Source organism: Montipora capricornis, chromosome 6 (assembly GCF_036669925.1).
Source record: "Montipora capricornis isolate CH-2021 chromosome 6, ASM3666992v2, whole genome shotgun sequence".
Taxonomy (NCBI): domain Eukaryota; kingdom Metazoa; phylum Cnidaria; class Anthozoa; order Scleractinia; family Acroporidae; genus Montipora; species Montipora capricornis.
The window spans coordinates 6414392-6439391 of NC_090888.1; the positions used below are offsets into that span (position 1 = coordinate 6414392).

The 25000-nt window shown below is 39.3% G+C and overlaps 2 protein-coding genes across 12 annotated transcripts in view; one reads left to right on the top strand and one right to left on the bottom strand.

Moving 5' to 3' along the window:
* The window catches only part of LOC138051343 (uncharacterized), a 31567-nt gene extending 8257 nt beyond the window's left edge, over positions 1–23310 (bottom strand). Inside the window, exons 1-3 of one of the 11 annotated variants that reach the window (XR_011132776.1) lie at positions 15552–16075; positions 15263–15307; positions 2962–3507 (exon numbers count right to left, since the gene is read on the bottom strand). Coding sequence is in view for 2 of the 11 variants with exons in the window: in XM_068897538.1 (XP_068753639.1) it covers positions 11108–12046 (939 nt within the window). In the remaining 9 variants the exon portion in view is untranslated. The other 10 variants (XM_068897538.1, XR_011132778.1, XR_011132777.1 and 7 more) reach the window with 10 other exon arrangements.
* LOC138051346 (uncharacterized) lies at positions 16845–18559 on the top strand. The gene has a single exon (XM_068897542.1). The coding sequence runs from the start codon at positions 17086–17088 to the stop codon at positions 17881–17883; it is 798 nt and encodes a 265-aa protein (XP_068753643.1). The 5' UTR covers positions 16845–17085; the 3' UTR covers positions 17884–18559.
* Positions 23311–25000: the final 1690 nt, after the last annotated feature.

Consider the following 25000-nt stretch of genomic DNA (forward strand, 5'->3'; position numbering starts at 1 on the left):
CTTAATCTGGAGGGGAGACCCTGGCTACTAGATAGGCCCAGTTAAAGGAGATCAGACGCCAAGAAAGAAAGACGACCACAGAAATCATAGTAGATCCATTCTCGTTCCCAGAGCCCATCGTTTATCTTAGCCGGCGGGGCCTTCGTGCGAGAAAACGAAGGGCTCTGGAGACATAGGATTTACATCCCAGGTTCTAGGACTCCGGAGTTCATATAGTACTAAATATGGCGGAGTCAGAAGCATTACATTCGAGGAGTCTCTCTGTGAAGCTTTAAGTGGCCTCAACTTATAGAATGTGTCCCTTCGAGTCGAACAGAAAGTGCAATAAGTAATATGGTAGTTTTAAACAAAGACACTGATCATTTTACAGGCCAGCCACGCCACATCGGCTATTTTCACTTCCGATTCAAAACTCGCTCGCAAGCTAACCAATGAAGATACTTGAATTTTCTCTTCGTTTTCTCGTGCGAAGGCCCCGCGCCGACTATGAGGAACGATGGAATGAATGAACGAGAATGTAGTAGACCCCGTTGATCTACCAAACACATTTTGGATCATTGGCCAATTTAATGTAGATGCAGCGATGAGAAAATTTTTGCAATAAAAACACTAAAAAAGCCAGTAAGGGCAATCTGTTAGTAATATTTTATGAGGTTTTGTTTCATTGTTTTGTGACTGTTAATCGCCATCTTGGATACCAAGGGTGGTAGTGCGCTTGCGATTTCAAGCAAACCTCTTTGTTCGTCACAGTGTTATTACACCAATTTGTCCCTCGTTACGTAACTGAAAGCGCGGATATACTTTTCCTCTAATTATACTCTTCGTGTAGCTCTTACAGACTCCTTAATTAAGGAAACATCGGCTCTTATTAGTAAACGAAATAAGACGAATTTGGTTGCTGAAAAGTAATCAAAATGTCGTATCTTCCTCCTAGCTCGACAATTCCGTGTGTTGTGGCATTTAAAAGGCAATATTTGATTCATTAACTTTGCACTAAAACATCTGTATCAAAGGAAAATACAACGTCGATATATTCCAAGGGGATTATTGAACAAAAAGACCAACGATTAGTCCAAATTGATGACGTTATTTCTTGCACGTCGGACTGGTGTATAAAGGACCGTACAGCTTATTTGTACGGTCAGATACCAGCCAGTTATGGTAGTACAGTTGAATTACTGAATCTTAGTTATTGGTCGTTAAAGATGGCAGAGTATTTAAATTCAAAGCCCCTTGTGTATGTAACACCAATATGGCGGAGAAAAAAACGGATAAAATCGTTTAAACAAGCGGCGTTAATAGTCCTCGAGTTTGTTCGTCTCAGTGCTGATGCCAAACAAAAGAAACTCCAAGTGGAGATTATGGTGCAGAAAATGAGAAAACTGAAAGACGAAGATGAAAGTAAAGCGGAGCGATTGAGGAAGGTGCAAAGTTTAGCCAAACTAAAAAAACCTGATTATGAAAATAATGAACTTGAGGAAAGTAAGCAGCAGTACTTGAAGATGTACAAGGAAAGGTGTCTCTATTTTGCGTTGGTAGAGAAAATGGACAAATACAGCAAAACTAGATGGAAAAAACAGAGTGAAAACGGCGCAGTTAGCCGCTTTGAGACGTTTAAACATCAATTTGGCTTGGAAAACAAAAGGCAAGGGAGTCCAGCTTCAGTAATGAAGCTCAAAGCCACCGAAGAAAAAAAGGGACGCCAATCAACAGATACAAGAAATCTACTTGAAGAATGTGTTGTGGGTCAATCTGAAAAGGCGAATAAGAAGATTGTTGTTAATCTGGGAAAGGGGCAAAATTGGAGAGAGCATAAAGTTTCAGCTACGCCAGCAAAGGGCACTGGAAGCGAACTCCAAGTCTCTGTGCGAGACGTAACACGTGATTCAAGATTTCAAAGCCTCCTACGCTCATTAACACCTATTGGACCACAACAGTTTTATGCTATCAAAGGAGTGCGTGATCCAGCATCTACGATGACCGCTAAGTCCCTGACAAATCATTATGGAGTTGTAGAAACCTAAAATTGGTTCAATAAGGAAATGTAATCGTGCCGCAGGTTTCTCCCGTGCTAGGCATAACAACAGCGTGAATATTGACCAGTTTTTTTAGAGTTTTGACAATAATGAGAGCATGCAAGGGTTATTTGTTCATTTTCTTCAAGGTTCTCCACTTCAGTGAACCGTTCGTACCAATACCGTTAAAGGTTATGCAGTCGGCCTTAGAGCGGTTTTCAATTGAGTGTTGAAAGTAATTAGCGAATTGCTTTGGTTTTGTATTACTCCACTCAGTGATTGGTTCAAAGTTCTCGCGCCACTTTTTCAACCAATCAGAAGTGAAACCAAAACCAATCGTAGCTCGCGCGTGCACATTTCCCTGCGTTTTGTGTGGGCTAAGTGTAATTACTTCGAGTTGGGATTGGTTTACCGGATTGTCACCGTCCTTTTGATTGGCCAAAGTAATTACTTTGGTTTTGGTTTTGGTTTTACGACACCCAATTGAAACTTGCTCTATCACGTAAAAAAAAAGGCAATGTTGTGGTACCATATGAAACATCAATTATTGCTTAACAAGATGCAGCCATTTTTTGTGACGTAACAAGTTACCATGGCAACAGGAAAGCATTGCAAAAACACCCTACATTTTGGCTTTAGTTCCTCATATCTGAAAAACGAACTCGGTGACCCCAATTTTTTATTGCACAGACGTGATCAGCAGGTCAAGATGAAACTCTCCGCAAAGTTTAAAAAAATTCTGTGGAGCGGATTCAGAGTTACCTCAAACTCGCTCTATTGTACAACGTAGACAAAGTGGAATAATAGCGAAATACCTAAGATGGCGTTAAGTTATATTTTGAAGCGACGTTTTCGTTTCCGTATCCGTAGTCGTTTCTTAAAATCCCTAACAACAAGATCACTCAAAGAAGCGAACAAAGAAAACTAATGGAATTTAAGGAAAACGCAGTTTGAGCGAGTGTTACTCGAGTCCATCATCGTTTAATCACCATCCGAGGACAAACAAGCCTTCTATCGTCTTTTATATCCTGTCACAAGACTCGAACAGATGAACAGATCTAGATTTTTTTTCGGTAGAGAGCGTTCTAAGATGTCCTCACTTTGTTTCAAGCTGAGAAACCTCAAATAAAATGTTTTAATAAACTGTTAATCTTTTGGACAATTATCCTTTTCCCTGATCATTATTTTAAACACTAAACGACATGTTTCGTTGACACAAATGTCTTTAAAGCAAATTGCATCAGATCTGTTGTTGGCATTTCGATCAGTTTCCAGCATCCTCGTTCTATCCAAGCTCAGCGAGGTGCGTAAAGGAATGAGTTGCTTAACCAGTCGAGTAAATCGTGGATCTTGTAGCGGATTCCTGTCATAAAGATACCTACATCGACGGTCTTGAATTTTTGACTGGGATTCAGCATTGGCTTCTCTTGCCAGTATATTTTTACATTCATTTCCTTTTGGTTTTCCTTCTTGTTCCTGTTGCATTTTGTCCCTAGATGGAGGTTCCAAACTGGAATAAGCTTTACTAGATTCTTGACATGATTCCTCCTTTATGTAGTACTTATCTTCATTACTGCTGAAGTAAGCATTGTCTAAGCGTTGAAAATGTGATTTTGTTCGCTCAGAGGTGCGTGCCGAACCAAACCTGCCGACTAGGTTTTCATTCATTTCTCCTTTGCTGCCTTCGCTTTCATTTCCAAATGTTTCCTCCTTTTTTCCTCGTTTTTTTCCCATTATTTCTTTCTTCACAAATGCCAATTTGTTGGTTGTCGATTTCTAAATCATCACTCGAGTTATCATCTTTTCTATCCTTGAAAAAAACTCGTTGACAACTTCGCTTGAAATTGAACCCGTATCCATAGGAACAAACCTCAAATCCAGCGCTTTGTTGTGAAAATAAAATCTATAATTATTGGGTGAAAATTTATCTGGCAACGACGAAGAATATGATTTACTGACTAAAATTAGGTTAAACGGCAAAAAAAAAATACCTAAATCAGATCATTTCTCATGTCACCTGAATGTGGAATTAATAGTTTTGGGGTTAACTGACGCCTTTCATATATCGAACACTTTCTCGGTCTCTTACCAAATAATTATCTCTGTGGGAGACATTTTCCCCATCTTGAAGAACTATCGCTCGATTTTACTTTTTGCTTTACGGTGAAAAGATAAGATGATCAGGATTTTTCGTTCATAAAATTTAAGATTACTGTATTAGACATGGCAATGACGTACAGCGTGGACAACAGACTGAGTTCTTGCTTTAAAATTTTCGTTGTTTGGAAACAATGATGCCGCAACACAATCACAACGAAGCATTATTTTTTCCTCCGTATTTATGATACATCATTTAAGCACAGGTGAGGTTATTGGTCGATTATTTTGTGATGGTTCCATATGGTACATACATTACGTCACATATTTTGATGGATAACACTGAGTTTGCACCTCGCCTGCGCATTCACAAAATTTTTACCATTCAAAATATTATTATAATGTTAATAATAATAATAATAAATACAATTTATATAGCACTAAAACCTGGCCAAAGGCTCTAAGGCACTTTGTCGTATAAAAACCAAAGTCATAGAAATAAAATGTTAAAAATATAGTATAAAAAAGAAAACGTGCACTAAAATGTAAGGTCTTCAAGACACTTTGTTAAATGATAAAAGAGGCGCTATTCCTTAAGTTTGATGGGAGGTCATTCCACAGCTTTGGTGAACAAACAACGAAAGCTCTATCGCCATTTGTTTTCGTGTTAGAAAAAGGTACAAATAACATTTGCTGCGAAGAAGACCTGACGTTACGAGTACGGGAGTAAACCTTAACCAAATCAACTAAGTAGGGTGGAGCCAAACCATTAAAGTGTTATTATGACCAAAAAATTAATTCTTCCTTTTCCTTGGGTTTCAAATTGACTAAACACTTAGTCATGGGAAATATACCACCACCCGTTGTTTTAACCTCTCGGTGAGACCAAACGAAAACTCCTTTAATGTCGTATATAGTTCACAAATAGATTCCATGTTGCCGTGCTTCTGTTCAGTAATAGATCACAGATCACGTCAAAGTGTGGTAAGAACAAAAAAGTGGCACACGAGGCGATAGCCGAGTGTGTTACTGACGTTCATCTAGCATGCTGGATACATATTAGAAATAAAAAATGGGGTCACCGAAATCGTTTTTGAGATATGAGTAGCCAAAGCCAAAATATGGGATGTTTTTGCAGGGCTTTCCTGTTACCACGGTAACTTTTTACGTCAAAAAAATTACCGGATATTATCAGCCATTCAAAATGAAAAGCAAAACTAAAACTCACAGAAGTATTCTCCCGCGTTTGGCGCAGTCTTCGTGCTTTCTTTGTATACTGATTGGCTCATTTCGTGGTCTGCGTTTGTTTAAGAACTGACGACAGCGATGGCAAAAATAACGCCACAAAACAATGATATTATTGGTTAAAAGTGGACATATAACCGTGCTGCCTGTGCCATGTGTGCAGCACGTATTTTTGAGGTACTCTGAACAACCTGCAACATAGAATCTTCCATTGCGTATTTTAATTCTGAAACCACTGGTAGCAATTTATTTTTACGGTACTTTGCTAACACTGTTCGACAAGGTGGAAAAATCGCAATAGACTTACAACAGTGAAAGGTTGTATTTGAAGAGACGTTTTCGTCGATGTCGCCGTCGTAGATCTTTTTAAAGTCCCTATATTAGCCAAAGCGAATACTGTTTTTACTGGATTTGACTGAAAACCAATCTAGAGCTGACTTGAGTTTACTATCTAAGAATTTAAACTCTTATTTAGTCCCTGAAGAAAAATGTGTATTCTTCGCCAGGTCTCTGTTCAAAGATCACACACTGAGATTAGTGCAAACGCCCTGAACAATTGAGGTTTTTAATCTTTCACCTTTTTGTTTGTTGTGAGTAGTAGAGGTCAAAGGGAACAAAGACACTGGTTTTAAAGTTTGAAAAACTGAGCACATCTGGATTATGTTATGCGTCATTTTAATATTGCCCAACTCTATTAATGTCATCAGTAAAATGTTTCGTTTATACTGAGCGAACCAAACAGGAGGTATATGTCGCTTCTAAAACAGCGGCCTGAACAGCTCGACCTGAAAACCTTTTGACGTGAACACTGATAGAAGGTACCACTTGTTTCAATCGCCGGGTAAGAGAAATCGAATGCATCGGGTTGGCTGCCAAGAAGCTACCATGAAGCGTTTGAGTACAACGTCGTAATTTTTCAACAGGGTTGTGAAAGCTTGAAGGAGTAGCCCGTTGTAGAAAGATTACGTAATAGTTTAACTGGTCAAAGCACATTCCCATGATAAGTTGAGCTTGAAGGTAATGGTTTATGGAAGAACAGCGACGACACGATCAACCTAAACGCCAGATGTATCAGACCCTCTGAAAGTGACTTCATCGTACTTGAAGCCGGAAGCCCTTGACTCCAAAAAACCGTCAGCCTCTTAGCTATCTATTTGACATACTTTGATCTAACAAAAGTGGGTGAAGGTATGGTCAATTAATTGAGCCGGCAAACAATAAAAGGCGAACTTTTACCGATCGTAGTAACGGTACCGTTGCCTTTCGTTGCTAAGGTGCAGAGAGATGAGGAACAAAAAGAAAGATGATTTTCACTACTGTCAGTGTATACCTTATGAAAAAATTGAAGCCAGAAAGCTCCAACAATTACAAAATTACAGAAGACGCCAGATATGCACGTGGAAAGATATTGGTCCTTTTAACGAACTCAAGGACGAATGCTGGGCAGAATCTTCACGTGTTAATAGCGTCGACAACAAGCCTCTCTTTCCACCGATTTGTGAATCCCAGTACGTAACAAATCCTGAAACTTACAAAGGGACAGATAGCTTAGCAAAAAGAGGAAAGGTACTCATAAAACCATTGCTTTCAAACAAAATCGCTAGCAGTGTTGGTGCTAAGGAAATAGAACTTATTTTTCATAATTCTTCGCCTGAAAAAGATAAGAACATAGAAGACGGTGAGAGAGGGATCCATACGACCGGAGAGAAGAAGTATCAACCAGAGCTTAATACTTCGAGACTACGACTTCCAAAATTGAAGTAAAGGGTAAGTGCGGTTAATCAAATAGATAAAGGGCCTAAGGCTTTAATCGCGGCTTGCCCACTCCGAATTCAACCTGGCCAAATTAATGGTTCAGTTCTGTAAAGTCAGTTAAGTTATTAATTAAAGTCATCTTAAAAGATCTAGAGGTGATCGTCGCTGAAAACGGCTTGAAGACGCAACAAATATGAACACAATTTTAAAAGGTAAAGGTCCTATTTTTACAAGGGTAAAACGTGATAGTTGTAGAGAGTTGATGAACTTGTGGCTCCCGCTGAGTACCTTTTACGCCCCTTCCTTAGTCAATGCTCCGTTTTACCGATATTAAAATTAAAACTACAGCTACACGGATCAGAGGAACTTTTGTCGAAACAGACGTCGATCGGATGACGGGGATCGAACTGGCGACCTCTAGCTCACAATTCCACGCACTACGCCTGCCTCTTTTGCGCTGAAAATTATCCTGAACTAGGCTTTAAAAGTGTAAGGTCGCAACCGCGGCGGGCCGATCTCGAATTGACATTTAATAACGAGTGCAAAGAACTCATTCATTGATTTGAATATTATTACTGAATAAAAGTCGAAGCCGCAGGGAGCCTGTTTGGAACACATCTAAGTCAGTGATACCCAGCCCGATGGGCTTCCAAACCGTAGTATCTAAAAGTTAATCATCCTTGGTCACTTGGTGTGGCCACCACAAAAGTCGATTTATATTTAGAGTTTTTGGCACAAAAAAGGAGGGCTGCACTGAGTCAGTTATAACATATTCCAGTGTCAAATAGTGAATAAATATCCCAAGAAAACGTGCTAGGTCAATCAAAGGTTTTATCATTAAAGGTTAAAAGCTCAGGTATCTTAAACCAAGCCTATAACATTCAGGGTCCCTGTTGGAATAGCATAAATATCCGAAGAAAACGTGCTAAGTCAATCAAAGGTTTTATCATTAAAGGTTAAAAGCTCAGGTATCTTAAAACCAAGTCTATAACATTCAGGGTGACGTCCCTGTTGGAATAGAATAAATATCCGAAGAAAACGTGCTAGGTCAATCAAAGGTTTAATTTATCATTAAAGGTTAAAAGCTCACGTATCTTAAAACCGAGTCTATAACATTCAGGGTCCCTGTTGGAATATTGGCTCACCTACAAGTACTGGATGGCTTTTTAAAAGAATTCATCGAAGTCAATGAAGCACGATGCTAATCCTTTTGTGTTCCCGAACAAGTGTACATCTTGAAAGCTCAATTTATTTGGCCAACTGCATGCAACGTCGTTGAAACCTTAATGAAACTAATAAGTTAGAATATCCTTGAAAAACCAAGGCACTGACAATTATTTAAAATGTGCCCAAATGTAAAAATGCACTATACATGTATTCGTCTTCAGTCAGGTTTAACTGTTGTTTTTATAAATCCTGGCATAATACGGTGAAAGTTATTAGTCTCACCATGTGCACAATAGATCTAACCAACCACAGAGTACTGAAGGTAACCAAAGCCACAAACAATATCCTTTTCTTTTTTTAACAGAATGCCTTGGTATTTGAATTGACTACACGGAACTATAGCCTGGTGCCTCGAGGCAACTTTATGAAAGTACTTCATCACAAAGACAGTCAACTGTGACGCAAAAGCAATTCTTTGTATAAATTAATATCCATATGGCAACATTATAGATTGGATTTAAAGCTTGTCAAACCATAGTAATATGCGATGATCAAAGAAAGCGTCCAAAAGTCAAGTTGTCATTTAGGTAAGCCAATCGAATGGACTGGTAATTCAACAAACATTCCTGTCTCCGAACATCACTTTAACGAGACAATGATTGAGCACTGAAAAGACATGCTTTAACTTCCATTCGGCAAGAAAGCTAGCAGTCAGTCATGACTTCAACATTAAAATTGTATCCTAATAAAACTGATATGGAAGGAGAAGAGATGGCCTACAGACTTGGTTGGAAAGAGAGAAGAATAAAACTTGAAAACATTTGCGAAACAAATGAAAACGAAACAATTAACTCGGCTGACATCAAACCAGAAAGGACAAGAGCCCGAAGTGTGTTGCGCATAGCAAAAGTTGATACTGTCGATGAGATCCAATCAAAATTTGAGACTCACGACAATGTGAAAACTCGTAGTCTGACATCCAGGGAGAGAAGCAAGAGCCCAGGTCTCTATTCCCCTTGTTTGCTGGAAAATACGTCTGTATTTAATATGACGACATATAAAGGATTTAGAACTCAACAGCAAAGAAGGAACTTGGCTTTCGCCAGGACTTTGGAACGCAAACACAAGGAGTTATTTCATGACAAAGAGAAACGGTTAGCATCGAATACCATGGCTTCGTTGGACATCTCCAAACCGGCAAAGATTCATTCTAGGTTTGCTGTTGTGTATCCAAAGATTGCCACGTGACTTAAGCAAAAGTCATTAAAGCCTTGGGGCTGAAAGTACAATTCGCCAAGCTGTTAGTTTGGCATTGATCGGAGGCCGGTTGCTCAAAGCCTCGTTAACGATAACCGTTGAATAAGAGGTATCAAGTCAAGACCTGCAGGCTGCCGTGGTATTTAACGCTGGTTAGCGCTAACAATGCTTCGAGCAACCCGCACCAGAGTGATACTTCATGCACTTTACATAAACATGGGAGAATTTTCATGTGACATGGAAAGCCCATGGATTAGCTCAGTGTTAAAATCTATAGTTCACTATACAACATCTTGAACTTGTCCAGAACTGTAATAATTACGGCGACATTTTTTTAAACGAGCTGATTACCTTGGAGATGCATATAATTCATTTGTGATATAGGAGGTAATTAAAGACAGAAACTCCGCCAAGCTATTTGAATTTTTATTATTTTCATGCATTTCTTTCGCTTGACAGTGAAAAATCGTTAAGGAGAGCAAACGGCCTCATCATTTGCTTCAACATCCGTTCGATTTTGTTCAACAGCGATGTTCAAACCGTTTGCCCACCCCTACCCCTCCCCCCTCCCTTTCAACTGTATTGAAACATGTTGCAACCAAAATCGTTGTAGAATAAGTTTCATTTGAAGCGTTTAAACTTTGCTTCAACAACCATTCAACATAAGCTAACATTCTTTCAGTGTTATCATTAATGTTGAATGAAGTTGAAGCAAATTGCCCCCCCCCCCCCCCCCATCCCTTTCAACATAGTTGGGTATGAGTATGCGCACTAATCGGTCTCTCAATGAAGTATGCATTACGTACCCTTAGTAACAATTCCGTATCCATAGTAACAGCCGCGGCTGGAGTCTGGGACTGATTATCAGGCCTCTCGAGAAGCTTTGGTAAATCAAATGTTGATGATGAGTTGAACCATTTGCCCACCCCAGCAGTCAACATTGCAGTTCAACATCGTTCACCAAAATCGAACGTATGCCAGGTGATCTGGTGACGTAATTCAGAGGACTGGGGAGAAAAATTTTAACGCCCTATCCCACAACCGCGCACGGCCTTATTTTCCAATTCAACATGGTAGAGGCGAGGTTAAGTTAGAGATCGTTGGGTCTACTTGAATGTTTATTCAGTAACAGGAAATGTGGTAGACACGGAATGATCTGTTGAGTTTTGGCGATGGAAATACTGCAAGGAGTTATACGTTTGGAAACAACACCTAAGGCCGCGCGCGATTGTGGGATATGGCGTTAAAATTTTTCTTCCCAGGGTTGTCCAGGCCTTTACATTAACGACAAAAGAACCGATTTTGAGAGAGAAAGAACAAACGAAGAAATTCCTATTCAGTGTTTTTCTATAATAACTTGCATTGATTACAGGCGTTTTCAGTGGAATGCGAATTACCGCGCGAGAAAAGATCGAAGAGCACCGGAGACTCGAGGCAAGACTGGAAAAAAACAAAGCCCGTAGAAAGTGGCGTGTTCTCGGCTTCTCGTCTCGCTATCTTTGCCTATTTAACCCTGAATGTACACTCAACTTCATGGCTTATGCCCAGCTCTTGTACAATAAGCTGCCCATTCATTTCCGTGATGGACGTGAACGAATCTCACGTCGGCGTTGTTGCCAATGTCTCGTGAAAACTCTATTTCTTTTCGCAAACTCCAAATCTTCTTTTTGTAAACGGGACATCTTTCTGTGGTTCCTATCGCGAACTTTCATGACAACATAATAGAGTTTAGGATCCCAGGGATTTAAATGAGGGATTTTTGTAGGATCTGGCATTTTGAGAATTTTTTGATATACAACACCACGAAACGTTCTTGCATTGCGGCCGGATGCGTCAGACATTAATTTACTTTCTGTTATCGTATTTGTGTTCTTTCCGGTGAAATTCTCCTGTTCTATTCTCCGTTCAGCCTGTTCGAGCAAAACCGGAAAACAGCTTCTTCTATTCGCGTTTATTTTTCGACCATTTAATCGAGTTATCCAGGAGTTTTGGTCAATTTCAACTGATTCATACAACGGTGGTAAAAATGATCCAGAAGAAGTCTTTTTGTTGTTCTCTGAAATGATCTTCAATGTTTTCTGTTTGCTTCTTGCCATCAAAGTTAAGAGCATTTCTCGCTTTATGTCAGTTACTGTTTCTCTTCGATCTTTTACCCACAAAGGGTTTTCATTAAAAATCGTGGTTTTTCGCCTCGAAGTTCCCTTTGCAGGTTCATTTTGTGAGTTTTGAATCAGAGGAGGAAGAAATTTTGCGAGAGACTTCTTTTGCGTCTCTCGAAAGTCTTTTTGCCTTTTATTGTATTCCTTAGCAAATCGTTGTCGCTCGCTTGAAATCATACTCAAGTTGAGCTCCAATTCCTTCACCAAGCCAGCATTTGTGTGACTAGCGCGACTTAAGCCATGCTTGTCCGTCACCACTTGAATCTTGTTTCGTTTGGGAAGATTACGAATCCTTACAAGTTCTTGATTGAGTCTCTCGTCGGCGTTCCTTCTGGCAGCTTTAAAATCCATATCAGCAGTAATGATACCAAGATGAAGAAGTTAATAAAGCTACATGCGTAATCTACTATAATCCGAAATACTTCCTTTGGAAATAGTCAGATGAACACTCAGATCCTTCGAATTCGCGTAAGATAATATTTCCTCTATTTATGCTTCCTGCAGGCAAGTATCCAGATCTGATTGTAACTGTATTGTATTGCGTTGCTAATAAAGCCTTCACGAATGACTAGTTGTTATAACATAAACAATCATGGAGAAATAGCCCCAGACGGTGGCGGAGAAATTAATTCGTTATGAAGAAGTTGACTGTTGCTGCTTGAACGAGGCGAAAGGAGCTCGTTTTGTGTTCTTGTAAGACCAATGGAGTTCAAAAGGTTCCAGCGTGTAGATCAAGGGACGTAATGTTCGATTCACAGTGTCTATGGTGACGATACCTTTCGCGTTCCTGCTGCAATGCACCAGCGATGGTTCAATAAAGCGAATCGACAAAGGGCCAAACGATTGGTAGCCGATGCACACCCAGTGCCGCAAATTTTCGCCTTGAAATTAATAATTAATAACAGGACTTGACAAACTTGGAACTCAGCTGACTCTTGGCACTTAAGCGGTGAAAGATAAGGAGCAACCTTAGCGCCGCTAAATCAGGAAAAGTAATAATGCGAACGTGAATTCCAACGAGACCATTGTTTTTTAATAGCTTTGTTTGAAAGATTCCTCGTTGTCTGATTGTTAAACAAAGGTACAGTCGCCCACACCTTCTATGGCATAACATAACAGAGGTAATTAGGGTACTTCAAGTAATACACACTCATGCAATACATGTTTAAGGAAACAAACTTATTGATTAAGTTTATTTTAGTCGGTTCACCCAAAGAATCAAGCTCTCTCTAAGGTGACGATCAGCCAGGTTTTTACTTTAACAAACAAAGGAAGGATTAGTATGACAACTAACATGGTCGCTGTTTTGTGCTTTGACGTCATGTTAATGGCTTCATTCATCACTTTTGCTCTATTTTAAGTTAATTGGGCCCATTTAACGGCGTTTGGCAGTCTCAAAGGAATTGTCGTTTGGCCTTAGTTTCAAATGCCTACGTGCACATGACAATTTTTGAATGAAACAAATCATAGGGTTATTGAAAAAAGGAACAACGAAGCTTAAAGAGGTACAATAGTTAGTTTTATACTGATTGAGGTCCTGACAGGAAAGGACAGAGAACAATTAGAAGTTCTTGACAAGGCTTAAGTGCAAATAAACAAAATACATTCAATGCTTTCTCCCCCGTCATTTCAAGCACAGCAAGGGATTTTATTTAAGAGCAAGAGGCTTTGAAGAGGACCAAACAATTGTTACCCGTAGTCTTCTCCTATAAGGGAGATCTAAGGCGGCGACGTCGACGAACACTTCACCTCAAAATATATAACTTGGCCGTCGAATGTTTTTCCCGCCATCTCGTTGGCGTCGTACAATGTGGGCGAAGTATCCTAGAGTTGAACAAGAGACTGAAAGATTCACATTTGCTTGCTCGCGTTGTCGTCAAAACCTCAAATTTGGTGATTTCACGTCGTCAGTGTTGTGCAGACGGTACCGTACGAATATGTACTAAACTCCGTGCTGCACGTGAAGCACGATTATTTTTCCTCTTTTAACCACTTAATGATATTGCTGTTTCGTGGAGTTCTCGTTGACAATCGCGTCGTAAATCTTAAAGTCCCTACTAAGAGGTCTACGACGCGGATTACGTCGACAAAAACGTCACCGTCTGTTTGTTTGTTTGTTATTTGTTTAAGCAGGTTGAAGTTTTTGGCAGCTATTCAGCTGATGTGGACCTGCTATACCCACCCACCCATATACACACAGAGGACAGCCACGACACCGGGAACTTGATCCCTTACAAATCCTAAGTCTTTGCACTTGCAAAGATTGCACATTTGCACAAATCCTAAGTCTTCGCAATTTTTCCATCTCGTTTTATGTCATACAATGTAGGCGAATTATCCTAAACTAAATTTATACAAGCGGTTTCAGAGTAAAAATAGGGACTGAAAGGATCATTACATTCGATGGTATGCTCACGTTGTCGCAAGGACCCTCCGATTTGGTGATTTTCCGTCGTTGTTGTGAAGAGTACAGCAAAACTATGTGCTAGAATGCATGCTGCACGTGCTGCACAATTATTTTTCTTCTTTTAACCAATGATATTATTGTTTGTGGCGTTGTCGTAGCCGTTCTCGTAGTCGTTTCTTAAGGTGGTGGTCCTTAACTACCAAGCCGTTGCTATGGACTTTTTCAAATAGTCATTTCTCGAGTCCCTTTGTCAAGTGTGTTCTATTGAACATTTCTTTATCTGGTTCGACCCACAGCCATATTCGGTAAATCCCGCGACCATAACATAAAATGCCCAAACCATCAGCGAAATAACTATGTTTTTCCTTTTTTTAAAAACGCAACACAAAATCTGTAGAATGGATTTTAAAAATAAATATTCCTCGAAAAAGGTATGACGCCATAAGGCCCTCCTTTGATACAAAAATTCAGTTCTTTTTTGTCCAAATAGAAATTCCTTGCTGCAGTTTACGATCCAACGAAAAAACGGCCATTTCCTTTCGTTTTCAGAGAGTTTTTAAATGTTTTTCAAAGAAACGCACGGCAGAGGACTGGGACTAGTTGCGCATGTTCCTTCTGATTGAAGTGATGGCAGATTGCTATTGAAAAGTTACTTGAAAGAAGCATACATGCAACCTTTTTGTAGGACTCTTGACTAAAAAAGCTTCCTTAGCAACCATTGTCTTTCTGTAGTTAAGAGCCATCCCCCCTTCTACTACCTAATGTGTCTTCAATAATAATTATACAAAAAATATAATAGTCCTAAACCAACTGCCTATGCAAAGAACGGAAAACTCTTTTATGAAAAGTTTTGTGACACGATAAGGATTGCAGCAGGTTTATGGTGAAAGCCTCGGCTTTGCTAGAAATATTTGACTGGAATCATGGGAAACAGCTTTGATAAGGCATCTGGCATTTTGGCAGTACTCTAAATCCTCTGAGTATTATTTAAGACAATAGGGAGTTTAAGCAAATCACTACGGATGGTGCTACTACGGCTGCCGTGACTGAAAAGGTCTGGGGAGACTACGTCTCGGTGATCTGCTAAATTTTAAGTTTAGCAAAAATACAAGGAAACATGGGCTAAAGGTGTTTAAAATCTCTTTTATTTAGTTTCTTACCTTCAAATGGCTTCGCTGAAAGGACGATGGCCGTTGTTCGCCATGCTAGGACGAAAAGATTATTTCTGAGCAAAAGCAAATGCTATACACCTTGTACAATAACAACAATTTGATGGATGAAATATACAATTTCAGAGACAAATATCTCAAAGAATATCAAGTGAAAAAGACACATGTATCTATACTCAAAGAAGCAAAATAGCATCGTATAGTATCCAGATACAAAACATCTTCACTAAATCCTCAAAGCAAACTTAACCGAAGAAAAACAACCGCGTGCTGAACTCACTTCGCCATTCCAACACCTTTGCCAAAACTTATCGTAATTTCATAATACGGATTTACAAGCTTATGAGAGGCAACCTTGACACAATCCTTGACTTAAATTGACTTTAAAGGATATAGTATCCAACAGAATTCTTAAAATGCCGAGATGTCCGTTGAAAAGGGCCAGAGAAGCGAAATAAACCCGACGTAGTAGCCACTACGGCAAAACATCGCGAGTCACGTAGTCAGATTTCACACTACGGCTGGATGCAACCGACGTACATGCGCAGTGTTTCATTTTGGGAGAAATTTACTTCCGGCAGCCGTATTAGCGCCAGCCGTAGCGATTTGCTTAAAGTCCCTGATGTTAACCTATAAATCCCACTGAGGTCTAAAATAGAAACTTCAAATGTTCTGTTTTAAACAAACCCGTTTTCAGGTATGCTCTGGGCACATGTAGAATAGGTAACTGTATATACACCATCGATACTCTAGACTATAAAGAGGTAAAAAGAGCAAGGCTGACATAACGGTGATGTAATATATTGGAAAAAGCCAACATTTCGAAAGGCACTGCCTTACTTCATCGAGATTTCAGGTTATCCCAGCACTGCAACCTTCAATCTAAACGATTACGATGGAACGCAGGTACCGAAGAGTTGGTCTTTTTGTAACCGGATCCAAGCTATACCCAGAATTCTGTGCAAGATTGAAATAAGGCTGGTAGAATGTTACTGTTCCTGAGCGATTTCCGGTCCATCTTTTCACATAGTAGCGAATTCAAGACATTTGTATATACTTAACCAACACAAAAAAATATAATACTTCATACGAAGATGTTCAGTGTTATTACGGTATTACCCGCGATAACTTCTTTACATTCGTTAATTTAGCCAAGAGGGACATTTGATGCTCATATGTTTGAAGTGGCTCTGGGTTGGCCGTTGGTAAGAAAGGGATAAAATGAATATAATGCACCGAAATTGATGGCTCGACGGTTCGACGGCTCGGCGACTCACCGGATTTCACTGACGAGCCACGGGGCCGCTATCAAACCCGCTCCTTCTACTTGACAGATAAGGCACCGGGTCTTCATCAAAAGCTTCTGGAGACGTGGCCCTGTGTTCTATAGTGTATCGTAGAATTAGCAAAAATATTTACTCATGTAAATTTAATATGTAGTTAAGTGTATATGCAAAACGAAGTCCATGGCAAACAAATTGCCAGGTGTGTATTTATTAGAGCTTCTCTGAAGGAAGTTAATAAACAACGTTGTCGACTTAAGATAAGTACAAAAGGAAGCTTAAAAATTTCAACAATGCTTAAGTGATTGCGTATGGTCTTTTCTACGCTAGACTGAACTTTATCCTTTAGGGATTGAGTTTCGCAATAATACAACAAAGAAAGGATAATTTGATTGTCATTTTCACCTGGCGTTGAGAATTATTCCGGGATTTTGCTGCAGTGTCGTTTTTCTCGCTTTCACTGAGTCAAGAGATTTACAGGATTTAGAGTTGCGTACCAACGAAACAGCGATATTTGCGCAGTTAAAAGAGATGAGCGTTAGTTCTTCAAGATATCCACTGATTCGCATAAGCAAAGGCGGCGAGATGAGGCTTAAAAACAAAGTTGGGAACGCGATCCTCAAGGAAAACGCATACGAAGATCGGGCCTTGAACACTACACTCGACACACTGTCAAAACACCAATTTAGGCAGGACAAGTACATGACATACAGGCAGCTAGAATTTGCCACAAAGCAGGTTTCAGCTTCAGAAGAAAGACCTCGTACTTTATTTAGTGCGGAGAGCAGGCATTTTGAAGCCAGCGATCATAGTTTACCCCCGATTGTTACAAGACGAGGTTCTAACGTGGTGGCGTCTGCAGACATGGAGGAAAGACGACGCTCGAGTCAAAATGGAGAGATAGCAGGTCGAAATAAAGCGAAAGGTCGCTGGGAAAAAGCTATAACAATGGTACGGGTAGCAGTACAAAACAGAAATACGGCAGAGTCAAATGGAAGGACTTTGGCGGGACTCAACAAAAAGCCTCTTGAATTGCATGAGGAGCATTCACTGGGTTTAAACACAAATCAACTACCGCCGATTAGCGTGAAGGAAAGAGCCCCAAGAGAAGCTTCTTCTTTCAGGAAAAAGCTCCTTCGGAAACAACCGAGTTTACCAGAAATGCTTCGAATTTCTAGAGAAAAGTCGCAAAACTGTCTCCACGATCCGAGGTTTATGAAACTTGAACAGTGTTTGCGCCAGACTTCGCGATCGCGTGACGAAAACCTTTGGAGAAATTCGTCGGCGAATCTCACCGAAAGAATTTCTAGAATTTCTCATACTCGCTGAAATGATCCAAAATGGAAAGAGAATTTTTATTGAAGACATATAAATTAATTATTTACAGAGAAAGGTGTAAACATTACGTGACAATGAAGTTGACCCCATTTTGTTGTGGCACTTGAAGTATAGAGGTGCTTGTGATGTATCAGTTTTATTCAGAAAGTGTACAGTTTAAGAATCTTCTACAAACTTCTCTAAATCATATTAAAGAAGCATATTTATAGGAAAGCCGCCATGTCGGTATGAGGTCTGCTCACTTAACCCAAGCCGGTCCGCAAACAATAATTTGGCCTTTAAAACAATGACATCCAGTTGTCTTTGCCTTCACACGGAACATAAGCCAAAGATGTGATAAAGTTCAGTTGCGTGAGGTTTTTGTCGCTGAATTCATCAGACCGCTTACAACCAATTTTTGCTTTTTGTTCAAGCCTTTGGGCACTCTTATTTGCGTTCCGTTCCAACATTCTTTAAATTATAAGTCATTTGACAAGGAATGAAACCTCTTGAGTCTTGTCATTCTTCGCCAGCTTAGGTCTCTTCATCTCTTGCGCACGTAGAACAGTGCACGAAAATGGTTTGAGCAAACGGTAACTGAAGTCTTGTAAGTATAAGGCAACATGTTTAAAAGATAGAACTTTTTTGATCAGTTTTATGCACAGTTATTAAACTCCCATTCCTCTCTATTGCTTAAGTTTATTGACCCATGAAGTACCTAGCATACTTGAGAGATAATTTTGTATGATTGTCACGTCTTTTCTTTCAAAGAAATGCTGGCCTGCACGAACAATATAAACTACCTATGCACGCTTGTATCAAACTTCTTAACCTCTTGTTTTCAAAAGAATAGCCGAGAATGCTAAGAAAGGCGAGGTCAGTCCATTTCACTTACCAGAGATTTCAAGCAAGCAACCGTGGACAATACTCCTGTTGGTGTACGTTGGATCAAATCCGCGTAACTTTTTAATCGAGGCACTAAATATTTTGAGCAAGAGCCCATACAAGGTAAATTTGATTTAGTATTGTACTATATTTCTGATTTACAGCCGAAATATAGTATATAACTAAGTCAAATCTACGTTGTATCGGCTCTTGCTCAAAATATTTAGCATTTCTATTATGGCTGGTTCACACTAGACCGATCAACTCATTACAAGTTGTTGAAGATCAATGTCACAGTAACTAGCGGTCGAGCAACCAACTAGGAATTATTTGCTGAAGTGTCATTCTAAGATCTATCTTTATTTCTATGAAAATTATCTCTGGGTTATAGTAATAGTCAATGGAAATTGCCCTAATAATGGAAATGGGTCCACACAATGATAAAGAAAAACTCTGAGAAGGGAAGAATATTGAACCCACGAAGGTAAAGTTTCATTACACCCTCATGGATATCATTGTCAGTTAAAATATAAGGGATTCACAGCGAACGTTTGCGAAAAAGTATACCCCTTGTCATAACCGGGAATTAAATGCTATGAAGGGTGGAAAAGTGAAAAATGATTAATTAAGACAGTACTTTTTCGTGAATTTTCATATCCTTTGATATCCTACGCAAAATGTTAAAGGAAAGGAAAGGAACTTTATTTAAGTGTCTAGTCGTTCTAGCGCTGGAGCACTAATTGGGGACACTGTAAACTGAATTTAACAATTGACACAAATCACACTTCCAACAAACTGTACTAATCTACCCAACTGTTATAACAGAGGAATGTGACGTGTAGGTTGCCATGGCAACAAAAGAGGCCATCTAAAAACACCATATCACGAACGAATGCGGGGAGACCCATATCTTACCTTTTTATTGCTGGAGAGAGATTAGCACACTAAAGATAAAACTCTGTGCAAAGTTTTAAAAAATTCTCTGCAGCGGATTCATACTTCCGTTCAAAACTTGACAATTTTAAGGCGGCTCTGAATTTTCTCGCGCAAAATTTTTTAAACTTTGCACATAGTTTCATCTTAGCCTGCTTATCACTTTTCAGCAATAAAAAATGGGGTCCGGCACCGAGATATAAGCGCTTAAACAAAAAATATAGGGTGTTTTTAGATAGTTCTTTTGTTGCCATGGTAACTTATTACGTCACATTAATATGTGCATCTTGTTAAGCAGTTATCGTTCTTTCATACGGTTCCATAACATTGCTGTTAAAAACACATCCCCTCCAACTTGTTGAAACTGGTTTGAGCCACTTTAAGCTCCGGTTTTCCTTGACAAAGAAAAATTGGTCGTGTAAATGGGAGAAGTGTATAAAATGCAACACGCATTTGCTTGTCATGCAAAATGAAATTGACATTGTAGCGGCACTTGCTCAAAATATTTACTTTTTTAACTAATAATTATGCCGATCAGATGAAGCCGTTTGATCCAACGTGATCATGGCATGATTGTCCGAGGGTTGCTTGTTCCGTTAAAAACTCGGTTATGTACGGTAATCACTTGATTTAGAGTGCAATTTGGAACTGCCTAAAACTACCCGCATAAATTAACACAAGAAATACTATCTTGAACAGAATTACATTTGCATTATTATGATTTTTACGAACCAAATTAAAATTTAGTCGTTTTAAAAGATAATGTTCTTAATCGCCCAAAAAAACCGGTTAATGTGTGGATTGTACCAGCACCAGAAACATGAAACCTAAAGCAAATAATTCTGTCAATAAAGGAAACATTCCCTCGTCTCCAAGACGCACCTGGAAGACGAAAACGATTTTTTCCCTGCACCGTCCAGTTTTTCAAATATCTCTTGCACAATCCATAATATGCATCTCTTTCATCACATATTTCAACAGTTTCATTACCAATCGATCAAAGTTACCCAGCAACTGGTTAAGGGAATACGAGAACTTATTTACTTGTCAAGTGACCTCTTTGGCAGAGGTCTTTTAAGAGATATTCTACCGTCTCTGAAATTCCATTCCTGTCGCTTCACAAACACGGCCATATGCGGTGGAGCATCTGGGAATAAACTGTCATTCGCAGAGTTCAGTGGCAGAGGTTTGACAGTCCAGCATGGCCTTGGACTGGTGCTGTTGGCTGCCTTTCTTCCGTGACCTAATGAAATTTCCTTGTGTTCACGAAGATCCCTGTTGTAAGACGCAGTTTTTGCTCGGATTTGAACAGTCTTTAGTTTCTCTTGGTTTAAATTGAATGGTTGTACGCGATAGCAGTAAGCCATTCTTGTGTGGTTCTTTCGTAAATCGGGTAAAAAGGTTTTTATAAGTTTCTCTCTATTATTTTCGCTCAGTAACGACATATTCATCTCCGAGCGACATGATTTTGTGAGCCTCGGGTCAGAGGAAAGTTTTGACGCATCCTTCCAAGAACTTGTTTTCTGGGACCTCACGGTTCCTGCTCTTGTCCAAGGTATGTTTAACATTCGTGATTGAAGTGGCGGAGTAGCTCCGAAACGGCAATGTTGCATGTAAGTTTATCCTTGACAATGTTTTTTTGTTAAATCTCCATGGTCCAAAACCTCGGCACACAAAGTCAATTGTGTTTGGTCTCTGTTGATCAGAAACGCTTGTTATTAAACATTAATCCAGACCATAAATTAAGGCCACCATCGCAAGAGAGTAGAAAACGGCGCAGTACACACAACAACTGATGGTTGCACAAATCGGTAAACCCTAGTTTCAATACTTTGTTTTGTATTCGCTCCCAAAGCCTGAAACTTCGGAAAGTTTTAACAAAAGCTAACAAAGAGAGCTTGATGAATGAATAAATAATTAACCAGAAGTGGTTGACATATTGTTTAGCGCGTCTACACTTGTCACGCTTGTCTGAAGCCGAAGTGTTTCTTTCTATCAGTTGCTAAGATACAGACTATATCTTTTGTAAGAACGAGGACAAATCATTCCAAAGACATCTATTTTTCTACAGTTTTGATAAGATATACCTTGTAGTTTGCAGAGCGATTCTGAAGAAACGTAAGATCAGATTTATTCATGAGGGAACTCAGTTTCAATCAGTTTATCTTGCTTTAAATTGTAAATTGAATTTTGAAGACATCTCGTGTTAGCCAAATATCAAAAATACCATAATACTCTTTTTTTTGTCCCTCCAAAATTTTGCATAAGCATTGTTTCCAGTTTCTCTTGGGACCATTATAAGTCCCAAGAGAAAATAAAAACAATGCCTATATAAACTTTTTGAGGGACAAACAAAAAGTATTATCGGGTATTTTTTATATTGTCTAATTGTATATATCTCTCTTACCAGGGACGTAGCTTCCTGTAATATAAGCATTGTACGCACTTGCGTGCGTGGAAAAATCGAAGGTAAAAATGAAATAAAATAAATTTAAACGGAAGATGACTTTCCCCGGACCTTGGTGGAAATGGTGGACTTTGCGAACCCAGAATTTTAACCTAGAGTTTATATAGCAGTCAAGACGCTTCTCAAGTATTTCCACGTGTACTGGAAAGCGAAGCTTTATAAGCATGAAGCATGAAGAGGCTCAGAGTATTACATATGTCGGATGCGAGGTTATCCTCGCTATCCAGATGTAAGACATCTTTATAAACATAAAGGAAATGGACTTTAATAAGGTTATTTCTGAGTTTGCTGAAAAAAAAAAGACAAAGAATCGGCTCTTTGCCTGTAAAAGCCCGAGGAAACTGCTTCAACATCTGTTCGATTTTGTTGACAAATGTCGACTGCTGGGGTATGCGAACGGTTTCAACACGTCATTCAACATTTGATTCAACAAAAAGCTTCACAAGAAGCCTGGTATTCAGTCCCAGGCTGCACCTGCAGTTGTTACTATGGATACAGACTTGTTACTATGGATACGGACATGGATATGTCATAGAGAGACCGATTAGGGCGCAGGCGCATACCAAACAATGTTGAAAGAGGGGGGCAAACGGGTTCTACTTCATTCAACATTCGTGATGACAAAAGAAATGTTGAATGGTTGCCTGAAGCAAATTTTAAATGCTTTTAGTCTCATTCAACATCGATATTCAACTTCGTTTCAACATTTTTCAACACGCGCCTCGTTGGCTATTTACCATCTCATATCCAACGCGCGCTCATGGAATAATAGGCCATTTCCGAGTTCATGTCTGCCTCCTCTTCAAAGCGAGTCTAAGTGCGAAGTTTTCTTATGAAAATTAGTTTTCATTCATATGTAAAGTAGAACTAATTAGCATCACAAAAACTTTGCACTTAGACTCGCTTTGAAGAGGAGGCGGATATGAACTCGGAAATGGCCTATCGTTAAATAGCCTTGGCGATTAAGTTTTGTTTTCTTGTTCTTGAAGATGTTGGTCTACAGATTGATTGCTTTGTGTACACTTGTAACTGGGGCACAATTACGTCAACGTAGGTGCCCGTACATGGAAAGCGATGTCTGCCAAAAATAACCTGCCACACAGCGGTAAAAAAAATCACTCCTTTGTAAATAAATGATAATGAAAGTCTGAGATACCACTAGCTTGTTGGCTTATAAATAATAAGCGATTTGATGCTGCAGTCAATGCCTCTAAAAGGCGACAAAGAATTTTGCAACCTAGTTGTCATTTCTTATACAATATTTCTTTTATTTTCATTTCTTTATCATTTATTTAGTCTTATTTCAAAACAAACATTTATTACTAAAGACTGAAATGCCTTGTAACGATCTGTGCATTACGTTGGATCAACACAAACAGTGATAAACATGAACACACCACTGTTAGCACAGATCAAACAACGTTCACCAAGGCATTCTCTTCAAAATGGAACTACGATCTGCCAAATCTAGCATGATCTGCGCTGCTTTCTAGTTTTGCTTATCACTGTCTGTGTTGATCGAACGTAGTGCATAGTTTGTTACACGGCATTGCTGTCCTAAGTGTTAAATGTTTATTAGTCTCATTTCAATTACTAGGTGTAATCATTGATTATGAAGTGCGTTTTATTGGAGAACTTTGGAGGTTTGAATGCACTAGTCGAGCCGAGATGCCATGAAGACGATGCATTTATGTAAGGAACGTCTATAGAAAGCATTCATATGTGAGGCTTGTAGAATGCGGCTAAAAATGGAAAGTTGGAGTGAAGATAGAGGTAATGACCTCACAAAAACTAAATTGTTGAAAATCTGCAATTTTTTCATTGTCTGAGAGATTGTTATTAGAACATTTCCCTTGCTAAAAGTCAGAGTGTTGTTGAAAATTGACTCCATACAAGTCATAGTCATTTGCGCATATGACGTATTAAAACGAGAGGCACATGCACGTATGACTTAAATCAAGATGGCACTGAAAGAGCAGACGAACAAAAAACGACATTTGCTAAGGCTTACGCTATGCACAGGATACCCAAGATTAGAAATTGCGTTCTTCTAACGTCGAACGTAACAAGAGGTTTAACTTATAAAAGGAACAAAGATGGTTTGCATTCTTTCAAATGTTTTCAACTTTACACACCCTTAAGCCGCTCTTCACCTCCATCAAGGGAAAACTCGCTTTCGTCTCTAAATAGTTTCCCGGGATACCTTCTCTGAATGTAGTACCAGCTGGGTGAACAAAGCTTGTGCACATGCTGTCATGGTGTCCTAACTATATCATAGGCGATCATTTACATTTCTTAAACTGGGTCTTCATTATTGTGAGATTTTTTCTTTTGTTCCACGTCCCAAATTAATCCTGCGCGAATCTGAATATTTTACGATTTCTGTTTTAATTAAGGTTGCTACCGTCTTATAACAAGATGGAATAATTACGCACAACACATGCACTTCGTTCTAATTTTACGACAACGATAAAAAACAGGAACATGTTTGCGCGAATGAGAAACTGAAAATCTTTCGGCGCATGTGCGGCACTTATTATAAAGCATTTATTTGCCCCCTACCCCACCCCCCCCCCCCCCAAGGAAAAAAATGATTGGTTCATTGATGTATGCTCACGTTGTCGTCAAAACCCAAAATTTTGCGATTTTCACTTTGTTGTTTTGTGGACTGAGGCAGAAAATGCACTGAATTACGTAGACATAATTTTAAATACAAGGCCCAACTGAAGTGCGTGCCGTTATTAGAAACAAACATTTTCGTGCTTTGTGACGTTGGCCGTGTTTTCACGAGCGGTTTTTCAGGTTGCTTATCGAATGACAACCGAAATTCCGTGAAAACAGTTC